Below are 14,103 nucleotides of genomic sequence, written 5' to 3'. Positions count from 1 at the left end.
ATCAACTAATGTATGAGGATTTGAATGAGAAAAGAAAAGATTGGAATCATCTGCAAATAATATAAAAGAAAGAACATTTGAAGATTTTGGAAAATCGTTGATGTAGATAATAAGAAGTAACGGCCCTAGTATACTTCCTTGTGGAACTCCACAATCAACTGAGCGCAAAGAAGATTTTTCATTGTTTATACAAACAAATTGTTTTCTGTCTTTCAAATAGCTTCTGAACCACTCCAAGGCCTTCCCACGTATACCATAATGATTAAGTTTATAAAGAAGAATGTCGTGGTTAATCGTGTCGAAGGCCTTGGAGAGGTCCAGGAAGATTCCTGCAGTATGTTGAAACTTATCAATTGCTCGAGATACTTTTTCAGTGAAAGATAATACTGCATGTGCTGTGCTATGTTTCTTGCGAAATCCAAATGATATTTTGACAAAATATCATTTCTACTTAAGAAATCTATAACTCGAGAATATATTATCTTTTCTAATATTTTAGATATATTAGGCAAAAGTGAAATAGGTCTGTAATTATTCAATTTCTTCCCTATTACCCTTTTTAAAAATTGGAACTATTTTTGATATTTTCATAACATCTGGTACCTGCCCTTGTGATATTAATAAATTAAAAATATGAAACAAAGGATCAACAATATAAGGTATTATATTTTTTAACAGTATATTATCAATATCATCATAACCAGAACTTCTTTTAGAAGGTAAATTATGAGCAATATCTAAAATCTCATATACTGTTACAGGGGGAAAAAAGATTGAATTTTGATTACCTACGTCCAGGTAATCGTAAAATTCTTTAGTAGACAACAGAATATTTGCACAAAGATTCCGACCAACAGTTGAAAAATGTGAATTAAATATTTCTGCTATCATACGTAAATCTTTTATTTCAAATCCATCATTCTTAATTTTAGAAATAACATTTCTTTCCTTATGCTTATTCAATGTTTCATTTATCAATTTCCAAGTATTACGTATATCATTTTTAAACAAATCTAATTTTCTCATATAATAATTCCTTTTTTCTTTACGCAATACCATAGTGAGAGTATTTTTATATGCAGTATACTTATCACGGGATTGCTGTGTTTTTTTAGCCTTACTTACATGATAAAAATTATTTTTACGATTAATTGAACGTAATAATGACTTTGACACCCATGGCAATCTTGGATCACGTTTATAACTACCCAACTTCTTTTTAACTAATGGAATGTGTACCTAACAAAGTAGCAATCTTATTTATAAAAAAGCATAAGCTACTGATTCGTATCTAGCACCACATATAAGTCAGACCAGTCAATTTCCATCAAAGATTCTTGAAACCGGGCTATATTCTGAGGTGTAAACTTACGCCTTCTTTCATAATTCTGAGCTATTTTATTCTTTAACTGTAAGGATGAACACATATAAATAGCATAATGATCAGATATATCCGTAAGTATAATAGCAGAATCAGGAAGAGGGTTTACATTACAAAAAAAAAAAAATATTATCTATTCTGTTACACGGGTTGGTTTTGATATCAAGGGTGAGAAATATGCAGAGAGCATAATATTGAGAAATTCCTCGGGATAGTAAAAATCATTGCATTCACTTAAATCAATGTTGGTTTTTTGTGAGATTCGTGCGCATTGATTGACTCACTGGCACAGGGAGAGTTAATGTTTCAAACTATTGTAAGCGCGGCTTGCTCCTCGTCCCTTGAAAACCGTCGTAAAATTGAATTGCACAAATCGAATATGTGGTGGTATCGTCCATGCTTTCATCTCATTATGGACACCGAAAAAAAGAAAGACCAACGCAACAAAACAGACAGAAGCAAAGTATATGAGCCAAGACTGGTTATTAAGTGCTTTATTTACTCCTACGCTTTCATCCCATTCTGTGATTCCCAAGTGAAATCTATGCTTCGTTAGATGTCCGTGATATTTTAGAGTGGTGGACCGAGAGTGTCAAGCAGGGCGACCTTAAACCTGGATAATGTCATCAATTATTTGAAAGGTGATGACCATGCAAGGTATCTACTCAGTAATAAATCTTGTATAAACACGCCTCACGATCCTGTTCTCAGCATAATATACAAAAAGCCAGTCCGGAATAAGCTCTCGTGCACATTTTTTTTTCTCTCGATTGGTTAGGCACTTCACTCGTTTTAACAGTGACATCATAGGCGTACCCAGGATTTTTTAGAGGGGGGTGTTCAGTGGCGTACCGTGGGTCAAGACATCGGGGGGGGGGGGTGCACCTCATGGAAGCAACATCAGAATTGCATAACTGTACAATTAAATGCGAGCGAGCGGAGTGAGCGAGCTTGAAAATTTTGACATTTTACAGTCCCCAAACTGCCGTTTTTATATGTATATACATATATATATATATATATATATGTATTTGCTTTGGAAATTAAAGGGTGTGTACAGTTCTGGTCGAGGTGAGGATTTAGCTTTTAACGTTTTGCGAGATATTCAGAAACCACTTTATGAGATGTCAAAGAGCATGCAGTTCTAAGGGGGTATCAAAAGTTTATTCGATGAAAATCGGTTTTGAAATGGCCGAGATATCCAAAAACAAGGTGAAACAAAGAGATCCTAATAAAGTTGTGGCATGTCGCCTTTTATTCTTAGCACTTTTTGGGATATCTCAGCCATTTGAAAACTAATTTTCATCAAATAAACGTTGAATCCTTCTTAAAATTACATGCTCTTTCATATTTCATAAGAGGCTTTTCATTATCTCACATAGGAATGCTCAAAACATAAATCCCCACCTCAACCAGTACTGTACAGTCCCTTTAAGGGGGTTGCACCGGGTGCAACTGCTGGCAGTTGCTGGCAGTAACATCAGGAGAATGGCATAACGATTAAATGCGAGCGAGCGAAGCGAGCGAGCTTGAAAATTTTGACATTTTAAGTCCCCAAACTGCCGTTGGCAGCTATATTTTTTCGCTTTAGAAATTAAGGGGAGGGGGTGCACCGGGCGCAACTGCTGGCAATTACTGACAACAACATCAGGAGAATTGCATAACGATTAAATGCGAGCGAGCGAAGCGAGCGAGCTTGAAAATTTTGACATTTTACAGTCCCAAAAACTGCCGTTTGTAGCTATATATAATAATACATGTATATATGTATATATATATATATATATATATATATATATATATATATATATATACATATATATATATTTGCTTTGGAAATTAAGGGGGTTGCACCGGGTGCAACTGGGGGCAGTTGCTGGCAGTGACATCAGGAGAATGGCATAACGATTAACCAAAAATAGAATAATTGATACGGAACATGTAAATATATGTATTGCAGGCACTACTATTCCCATTGTACATTCAGCTAGATTCTTAGGAGTAATACTAGATGATCATTTGACTTGGAAGAATCACGTAGATGAAGTTTGCTGTAAGATATCTAGAGCTGCTGGTGCAATCAATAGAATAAGTGGAATAGTACCTTCAAATGTTCTTTTAAATTTGTATTATACTATGATTTTACCTCATATTTTGTATTGTAACATTATTTGGGGAAATTGTGCCAATTATCTACTTAAACGTATTTATGTTCTTCAAAAACGTGCAATCAGAATTATTACAAAATCTCAACCCTTAACTCATACACAGCCCATTTTTAAAAAGTTTAGGTTATTAACAGTGTATGATATTAATAAATTTGCTGTTTGTATTTTTATGTACTCTTATCTTAATAATATTTTCCCCAAATTTCTCGGTAATTATTTTACTTTTACTCAGGCTAGAAATACATACAATACTCGGCAATTTTATCATTTGTATATCCCAAATTATAGATATAATCACTCCAGACGAACAATATGTTATGCTGGTCCTTCTTTATGGAATGCTTTGCCAAATGACTTAAAGTGTATCCACAGTTTGAATTTATTTAAGAAAAGATATAAAATACATTTATTAAGTCAATAATTTTTCTGCTTTTGTATGATTTTTAATCAAATTATTATGTATAAGGATTAACATATTATGCTAACTTGCCTTGTTGTTTTGTTTCTTGTCAGTTTTGTACTTTGTAATGTCTTCTGTTTAAGTTTTTATGATGTGTGTTTTTTCTTGTCAATGTATCATTGAATGTATATTTCTTGGGGATTGACCTTGAAAGGCTGGTTTAAGCCTATGTTGATTCCTCCACTTCTCTTGATATAACGCCTATGTTTTTTATGTTTTTGTTTTTTTTTTTTTGCCTTTATGATGTCCTTTGTATGCTGTCATGTACAATGTAATTGCCTCTTTTATCAGATTTGTGGAAATAAATTGAATTGAATTGAATTGAATGCGAGCGAGCGAAGCGAGCGAGCTTGAAAATTTTGACATTTTAAGTCCCCAAACTGCCGTTGGCAGCTATATTTTTTAGCTTTAGAAATTAAGGGGAGGGGGTGCACCGGGCGCAACTGCTGGCAATTACTGACAGCAACATCAGGAGAATTGCATAACGTTAAATGCAAACGAGCGAAGCGAGCGAGCTTGAAAATTTTGACATTTTACAGTCCCAAAACTGCCGTTTGTAGCTATATTTTTTCGCCTTAGAAATTAAGGGGAGGGGGCGCACCGGGCGCAACTGCTGGCAATTACTGACAGCAACATCAGGAGAATTGCATAACGATAAAATGCGAGCGAGAGAAGCGAATTGCATAACGATAAAATGCGAGCGAGAGAAGCGAGCGAGCTTGAAAATTTTGACATTACCCCAAACTGCCGTTTGTAGCTATATTTTTTCGCTTTAGAAATTAAGGGGAGGGGGCGCACCGGGCGCAACTGCTGGCAATTACTGACAGCAACATCAGGAGAATTGCATAACGATTAAATGCGAGCGAGCGAAGCGAGCGAGCTTGAAAATTTTGACATTTTACAGTTCCCAAACTGCCGTTTGTAGCTATATTTTTTCGCTTTGGAAATTCGGGGGGGGGGGGGGGGGGCGCACCGGGCGCAACTGCTGGCAATTACTGGCAGTAACATCACGAGAATGGCATAACGGTTAAAATGCGAGCGAGCGAAGCGAGCGAGCTTGAAAATTTTGACCACCGTCCAAAAACTGTCGTTTATAGCTACATGTATATTTTTTTTCGCATTGGAGGGAGGGGACACCCGGTGCGTCCCCTGGATCCGCCACTGGTAGTCAAGGGTGTCGGTTTATGTTCATGATTGGGGGAGGTATGACCAGCGAGGGGGCGTCGAAGTGACCAAGCGGGAGAAGGATGTCCAAAATCTGCACTTTATATAGAGCATCCCCTAATTTGTTTGTGTTTGTGAGTGTGTGTGTTTCATATAGATGGAAAAGTTAGGAAATAGCCAAGGTCAAGTCTTATTATTGGCAATGCAAGGCATAGACTAGTATATAAAGCAACACTGCAAAATCAATGATCAAGCTTTGATAGCATAGTATTGTGTACAACCTATCAAACATTGCGCAACATTGCAGCGACTCTTTTTGCCATTCCGATATTCTGAGTACACTGCGCACATCCTGCTTGTATTCAAAATGCCAACCAGGAATCACGCTGAATCACAATCTTTTGTCGTTTCCGGGCTTTTTGAACAATGTTATACCTCTTTAATTATATGGTTAAAAGAAATCTTAGAAAAATATCTTTTTTTTCTTGATCATCCTTTCATATCGATTTCAAAAGCAGTTTACTAACCCTTGAATTACCATTTTCGTAGGTTTTCTTTCTTTCTTTTTTTCTTTTTTTCTTAATCAGCGGATGGGGGGGGGGGGGAGGGGGCACGTGCCCCCCCCCCATGCCCCCGTAGTTACGCCACTGTTCCTAAACCTAGATATCTAATGAATTTTAGGCGCAATAAAGTCACCCAACCACAATTTGTAGACTCACACTTTTAACTTTTAACTTTCAGTCATTGAAAAGATTCATATCTACTATTACTACAGGTTAGCCAAGTCCATGTGCTATTACTAATTACATTGAGTAGCAAGTAACTTGCTACTCCCAGAGCTTCCAGAGCTTGCTGCTTCCAGTAGGCTACTATACTGACTGTACTTGGTAGTCAGTGGCGTATCTAGGGAAAACGGCGCCCCGTGGCAAGCGCGAAAATTGCGCCCAAATTAATTTCTGAAAAAGTATTCAACCCAACCCCATCCCGGTAGGGACTTTAAAAAGTCCTCATAATAAATGCTTTGAAGCACTTAAGAGGGGTCTTTTGAGGGTGATTTAAATGTATAGGCACCCTTAAATTTTGATATATTTTGGCGAGCGAGCGCAGCAAGCGAGCCGAAATTTTTATATTTCAGCTTTATACATAACATGGAATTCTTGTCATTTTGGTTATTAAATCTTCGAATTACAATTCTATCATAGTGACGGCCTTATAGATAACGATTGTACCAACAGTGTCCAACCCCATCCCGTAGTGACTTAAAAAAGTCCACATGATGTGTCTTTTCAAGCACTTATATAGAAGGGGTCTTTTGAGGGTGTTTTAAATGTTATAGATATTGAAGAATTTTGGCGAGCGAGTGCAGCGAGCAAGCGAAGATTTTTGTATTTCAGCTTACAAAACATGGAATTCTTGTCATTTTTGGTTAATTAAATCTTCGAAAGACAATTCTAATCAAGATATAGTGACGGTCTTATAAATAACGATTTATACCAACAGTGTTCAACCCAATCCCATCCCGGTAGGGACTTAAAAAAAGTCACTTGATATGCTTTTTCGAGCACTTAAAAGGGTTTTTTTTTTAGGGTGATATAAAATCTGATAAATTTTGATAAATTTTGGCGAGCGAGCGCAGCGAGCGAGCCGACAATTTTGTATTTCACCTTACAAAACATGGAATTCTTGTCATTTTTTTGGTTATTAAATCTTACAATATTCTAATCAAGATGTAGTGACGGCTTCATAGATAACCATTTATGCCAACAAACTAAGGACTTGGAAAAATACTCTGAATTACTACGAGTGAGTGAGCCGAAATTTTTATATTTCCACGTCATCATTACGTTTTGTTCTTCTTGTTTTGTTTTGTTTTTTGATAAATTTTGGCGAGCGGGCGCAGCGAGCGAGCCGAAAATTTTATATTTCAGCGTTACAAAACATGGAATTCATGTTTGTTTTTATCTTGTTTGATTTGGTTTTGCCCCCCCCCCCCATTCTCCTTCCCCCCGTCCGGGCGAGATTTTTCATTTTCTCTTCTTTTTTTTTTTCTCGTTTTTTTTTTCACGTGCCCCCTTGCCCCCCCCCCCCCCCCGATACGCCACTGTTGGTAGTTGATACTACTGACTTAGCATGCATGTACACACATAATATGTGACCCTGCACCTCAAAACAAACAAAAAGTCGCCAGACATGAATTTTTAGTTAAGACCATATTCCTGAAAGAGCAGACTTTAAGCTTTAAAATGATGTTAACTCAAATCAAATGGACTCTCCTACCTACTAAATATTGGAAAGAAAGCACAAACTCAGAAAAGTGTGAACTGAGAAAAGAGGCTCTGAGTACAGTGTCTATTCAAGCGCTTAATCTTTACCAAACCGTGCTGGCTGTGCGAATGGGACAAAAAGCAGAAAGTAAACCCCAGAGTAACAACAATGAAGGATTATCAGATTAAACTGAAATTAAGCATGTCCTCATTACACATATTGTCCATAACTAATGCCAACTTTCAAAGCAGTAGCATTATCCTTTCAAAAGTTATTAGAGTTGAAGTGAGAGAGTGTGGACAAGGTTTTTCAGAAATGAAAAAGGGATTCTAAAGACACACCTAATCACACAATTCTACCAAAAATGTTCGACATAAACTGCTAAAAAAACACCCTTTCCTGCCCGTTTTATGATACCAAATTTTAGCATAATGTAAAAGAAGACCCACTCTTTCAGAAAATATGAAAAAGTCAAAGTTCGGCTAGGTTGACCCATTTCACTTATTTCAGTCCTCACGCAAAACCAGTGTGTGCGACTTTATGTTCGTTTGAGGTGCACGGTCACCTATTATGCATCATACACAATTTACGGTACCGCGTACGGTATAGGGTGGTATAGGGTAAACGGTGATTATTATGAGCAATGTATCTTCGCGATTCGGTCAGAAAGCAAAGCGGGATCGGTATGTCTACTGTTTGTGCGTCAGCTTCGCGCGCGGTGCAGTAACGTATTCGCGCGCGGTGCAGTAACGTAGTATTAACACGTACTGTACACGAGTTCTTTAGTGCGTATGATATTATGTAACTCCATAATGTATCATCATCCACTCAAACATTAAAACAAGGAAGAGAGAGAGAGAGAAAGAGAGAGAGAGAATAAACGCAAAAGAAAGGAAAGGCGGAATTCAAAACGGAAATAAAAGCGGTAAAGACAGCTTTTGTTTCATTATTTTGTCAACATCTAAGCATTGCTGAAGAGGGGTGTTGAATAGCTCAAACACCTCCCTTTTGCCCAAGGGGGGTGTTTGAACACCTTAAACACCCCCCTTTTGGCAAAGGGGGGTGTTTGAACACCCAAAACACCCCCCCTCGGTACGCCCTTGAGTGACATAATGCATATAAGCTTGTCCGACGTAACAAATGTATAATGATGGACTTAATGTTCGAACAAAATGAACTTCCGTGAACCAGGTGACCAAATTGGTTGGTCACTCAGCATTTGGGGAAGCGTCTATTTTAGTATTTTCTCATTACATGCATTAACAAACTTCTTAAATAGAAAAAAAAAAACAACTGTCAAAATACCAAAAGGTCTGCTGTCAAGTAGATGTGCTGGCAGCACCATTTGTAGGGATAATATTAATTAAAATTATACCTTAGATGCTTATCTCAGTGAATTTAAAAACACCGCCATGCCTGTTGGTACAAAAATGACCTTTTTGTGCCCACGCGCAAAGTGCAACTATTACATGTACGAAGTATAGCTTATAGAGGGGCCGCGAGACGTTTTTTTTTTTTGGTTTTTTTTTTTGGTTTTTTTTTTAATGAATGCATGGGGGGGGGGGGGTGCAGTGGCCCAGGGCGTCAAGGATGCTGCTCGTGATTAAGCCAAGGGTTTGGTACCCCATGGGCGTTGTTTTTATGATCTCCGAGGTGATCTGTCACGATTTTTTTTTTCTGATTTTGTTCTGATTTTTTTTTTTCTGATTCTTTTCTTTTTTCGGGGGGGGGCCTTTTTTGGCAAGAGCAAGAGGCAGGTTGTGAGTGTGTGCATGTGGAAAGGGGGATGGGGCAGCACCCCTCCTCCCTCCTTCCGGTTTAAAGGCCCATGTAATACTGATCAGCTTTCCATAGTCGTCTGTGATTGATTAGTTTGAACTCTATATCGAACTCTTTATCGAACAATCACTGTTTTAAATTCCAACACTTTTTTCCCTCTGAGAGCAAGACGTCCGCCAACTTTCAACATGAGAGAAGTTATTGTTATTGTTGCTGTTGTTGTGTTGTTTTTATTGTTGTTGTTTCTTTGTTTAAGCCACGATTGCAGAATCTGATTGAATGTAGTCCATTGCAAAAAAAAAAAAAAAAAAAAGAAGAGAGAATACATTTTTTTCAATATTTTATGCTTTAATAACTGCAGCCAGGAGAAAATACACACATCTGTGTCTAAATTACCAGATCCGTAATCATACTTGTCACTGTCCCAAGTCATCTTGTGTCATTTTAGTATTCGACTATGAATATACTCTTTTCTTCCATTATGACCCCTCCCCATCCCGAAAAAAAAAAACAACAACTAGTCATTACAGTCACAACAGCGAAGTACTATGATCTGTCAATTGTTTACCAAATCCAAATACCAATTGCTTTCCACATATAACAGTTAATTGCGTTTATGAAAAATCCTCCATATTTTTAATTGTCCTTGAGCTTGTGTCGCGTGTCCACAGACCTCTTCCATTCCTTTTCTCTTCCTTTTCTTTCTCCATTCTTCCCTGCTCCTCTTTCATCGTTCTTCGTTGTCCAGTAACTGTGTGTGCCGGTTTTTTTTCATTTCTGTTATTTCTGTGTTTTGTTGTTGTTGTTATTATTGTTGTCGTCGTTATTGTTTTGTGTATGTGTTTGGTGTATATCTTCTCTTTTGGTCACATTCTCCTGGTATGCACCGGCAAACAGTGTCTGTGCCAAATTTTGCTATGTTATAATGTATTTTTATATGTATGTATTCTAAAATCGTATATAGCAGTATTTTGTTTAGTATGTTTGTATTATCAGCATCTATATCAATAAGCAAAAATATACAATAGTAGATATCTATGATGAATTTTATTGGTATATTGGTGCTGTCGTTGTTTTCATTCCAGTGTTCCACGTCCTTCAAGCTTGGCTTTTTAGTGGAACACTCTTTCCCGTCTTTGATTACTTACTTTTTTTGTTACCATGACAAAGTGTGCATTGTTTATTTATGATATCATTCGTGCATGTACATTATATTGTATTCGATGAACTGTACTATCAGATGAATGAAAGTCAAATTGACAATTTGTACCTCTTTGAATGTTTTGGGTTTTTTTTTTTTCTGTGATGGAAATAAATAAACTATTGAATTGAATAAACTATTGAATTGGATCCCGGAATTTCCCAGGTCGAAAAACCAGTAGAAACCAGTAGAAACCAGTAAGCATTTTTAACTGGTCTTTACTGGTTTTAACTGGTCTTAACTGGTTTCAACTGGTACCAGTTGAAATCAGAGGGTAACTCCAAATTTCCAGTAACAAAATAAACAATTTTTACTGAAACCAGTTGATACCAGTTGAAGATGTACTGGTTCCAGTTGATACCAGTTTAATCATACTGGTACCAGTTTGTACCAGTTGAAGTTGCACTGCTTACCAGTTGAAACCAGTACAAGTCTACTGGTACCAGTTGAAGTCTTACTGGTACCAGTTTATACCAGTTGAAGTTGCACTGCCTACCAGTTGAAACCAGTACAAGTCTACTGGTACCAGTTGAAGTCTTACTGGTACCAGTTTATACCAGTTGAAGTTGCACTGCTTACCAGTTGAAACCAGTACAAGTCTACTGGTACCAGTTGAAGTCTTACTGGTACCAGTTTATACCAGTTGAAGTTGCACTGCTTACCAGTTGAAACCAGTACAAGTCTACTGATATCAGTTGTAGTCTAGCCAGTTTATACCAGTTGAAGTTGCACTGCTTACCGGCAGTTGAAACCATTACAAGTCTACTGGTACCAGTTGAAGTCTTACTGGTACCAGTTTATACCAGTTGAAAAGTTGCACTGCTTACCAGTTGAAACCAGTACAAGTCTACTGGTACCAGTTTATACCAGTTGAAGTTGCACTGCTTACCAGTTGAAACCAGCACAAGTCTACTGGTACCAGTTGAAGTCTTAATGGTACCAGTTTTATACCAGTTGAAGTTGCACTGCTTATCAGTTGAAACCAGTACAAGTCTACGGGTACCAGTTGATACCAGTTCATATCTCATTGTGTACCAGTTGACACAAGCTGAAGTCTACTATTTTAATTCCATTAGTTCATCAATTAAAACTGAATTAAAAGGTTATAACAAAACTTAGTTATAACATTAAATTAAAAAGTAAGCAAAACACAATTAAACAAAACATTTGACGTGATTGAACTAGATAGATTGGACTCATAATGACTTCAACTAAATGAAACTGGAACCAATTAAGACAGTTGACACTTCAACTGACAGACTGTATTTTGACCAGTTTGTGCGTGTGTGTATGTGTGCGTGTGTGCGTACGTGTGTGTGTTTCGGTGTGTGTGCAAATTAGTTTACACAATTTGATACCCATGTAACAGACTGGACTTGCTTATAACTTCATTCCACATTAACACCCACCAAATCATTGAAATTCTAATACCAGTTGGTTTCTATTGGTTTTCACTGGTCCTTTTGCTTGTGAATATTCATAAGCTATTCAAATTATCTTCGTGAAAATGAGAAAATATTGTTAAATTGATCTTTTTTTATGATATGAATAAACTCAGAAATGTCTGAAATGCATTAGAAATTTATCTAATATTATTGCCGTACATATTCACAATTTCAACTTGTCTCTCTGATGAGGTATTTTCATATTTTTATAATAAAAGTTCAATCTACTTGGTAACCATGTCTTAAATCATTACAGCAGTATAGCCCTATATATATGAATGAAACATCCCTGGTACTAACTAGGTCTAGGATGTAGGCTAAGCCTAAATATAGTTGTAGGTATAGACTTTAAGACTAGCTGTAGGATAATATTAGGTTAGATATTAACAATGTTCTGACATACACCAAACACCCATACACCAAATAATTCAACACCAAATTAATTTTGTCAACTGGATCCCAGTTGATTCCAGTTGATACCAGTTGACAACTGGTACCAGTTGATACCAGTTGACAACTGGTACCAGTTGATTCCAGTTGGACAAATACCAGTTGATACCAGTTGATTTCTAGTCACTCATTCCAATTTCCATATTGAAACCAGTTGCCTTAACTGGAATCAACTGGTACCAGTACCAGTTGTCAACTGGTACCAGTACCAGTTGTCCCAGTACCAGTTGTCAACTGGTACCAGTACCAGTTGTCAACTGGTTTTTCGACCTGGGTTTGTTTGGAAGGAAGAAAGGAAAATATACTCCATGGCTGTTGTGATGTTGTGTTTTTGCTTTTGCTTTTTATTATTTTTTTTTGTTCTTATTCATAGCCGCGACAACTGTCAATGCAATGAGTTGTTATGGGAGCAATGTGACATATGGCACCGAAGACGTTTGTGACCGCATCGTCCAGTGTCCTTTCTTTGACGACGAGGCTTCGTGTGGTGAGTTCCAGTCTATATTTTTTTTTTTTTCAGGGGGGAGGATGAGGGGTGCTTGTTTATCCATTTGTTTGTTTTCTCTCTCTTTTTTTTTTGGGGGGGGAGGGGGTTGTTTGCCTTTTGGCAATTTCTCATCTCGGCTATTTCACTGTAATCTTGTATATGTAACACACACAAAAAAAAAACACACACACACACGTATACATACATACACACATATGTATATAGGCCTATATATATATATATATATATATATATATATATATATTACGTGCACGTTGGTGATTGCAGTTTTTCAATCGCTTGATGGATCATTAGTAATTCAAACGCCTTTTTCCTCTTTTTTTTTCTACTACGCCATTAAACAATGTTAAATATCTACTGATGAATATGACCACTATAGAATATCGTCCACTAGCTTTCCATCGATATTCATAACTCTCTTGCATCCTTGCCCGAAAACTACTTTCACGCGGTGAGCAGGCGAGACTGCAGTCATGAATATTTCACATTATCCAAAAGTTGTATCAGTTTCATTTTACAGATAATGCATCACCTGATTACAACAAGCATAATCTGTTTTGCAACCAGATAACCGCCTCTCCATATATATGCCGTAATGCATTCAGGTACAATTCACATTTCATTTTTTTTTCAGACGAATAAAACCTCAGTACCATATCTTACCATATAAAAGATCATCAAAATGATTGTGTCTGTATAATCATACATCAAAATGGGTACTCAATGATTTTGGTGGACAAATTAAATTCTCACATTTTGCATTGTTATTCGTCAGATTGTGCTTGTTTGCTGTGCAGTTGTGGTGTCCTCCTTCCACGGCTTCAATTGGCATCACGCTTGATGTTGATGTTTCGTAGAATACACATGACATGCCTGACGAAGAATATTCTAATTGTGATCTATTATTCCTTTTAATCTTATATATACATTTTGCGTGATTTATGGAGGACACATCTTTGTTGTTGTTTTGTTTTTTCTTGTTGGGGAATTGCATGGTATCAATGTAGTGAAATATAAGTGATGGATTGCCGAATTTGAAGATAGTCGGATCAAAAACAAAACGCCACTTAAAAGTAAGATAACCATCTGCTAAGGTGTTCCGTGAGCCGCCCCCCTCCCCATGAAAATCTTTCAAGGGAAAAAGCGGCTTTTTTTCTTACTTTATCTCTTCTGCTTGTCACGTTCAGAAATTGCTTTTTATGTCAAAGATAATATCTCACACAAAACATTGCAAAAATCAGAACGGGAAAGCGCACGTTTCACTCTTTTGATTCACACCAAA

At 37.0% G+C, this 14,103-nt stretch overlaps 1 protein-coding gene across 1 annotated transcript in view; it reads left to right on the top strand.

Moving 5' to 3' along the window:
* LOC140244870 (uncharacterized) overlaps positions 1-14,103 on the top strand; it is a 41,507-nt gene that overhangs the window by 8,292 nt on the left and 19,112 nt on the right. The window contains exon 2 of the mRNA XM_072324479.1: positions 12,687-12,800. Within this exon, the coding sequence (XP_072180580.1) occupies positions 12,687-12,800 (114 nt within the window). The remainder of the gene's footprint in view (positions 1-12,686; positions 12,801-14,103) is intronic.

The sequence above is a fragment of the Diadema setosum genome, chromosome 21 (genome assembly GCF_964275005.1).
Source record: "Diadema setosum chromosome 21, eeDiaSeto1, whole genome shotgun sequence".
NCBI lineage: Eukaryota > Metazoa > Echinodermata > Echinoidea > Diadematoida > Diadematidae > Diadema > Diadema setosum.
This window is presented reverse-complemented; position numbering and strand designations above follow the sequence as displayed.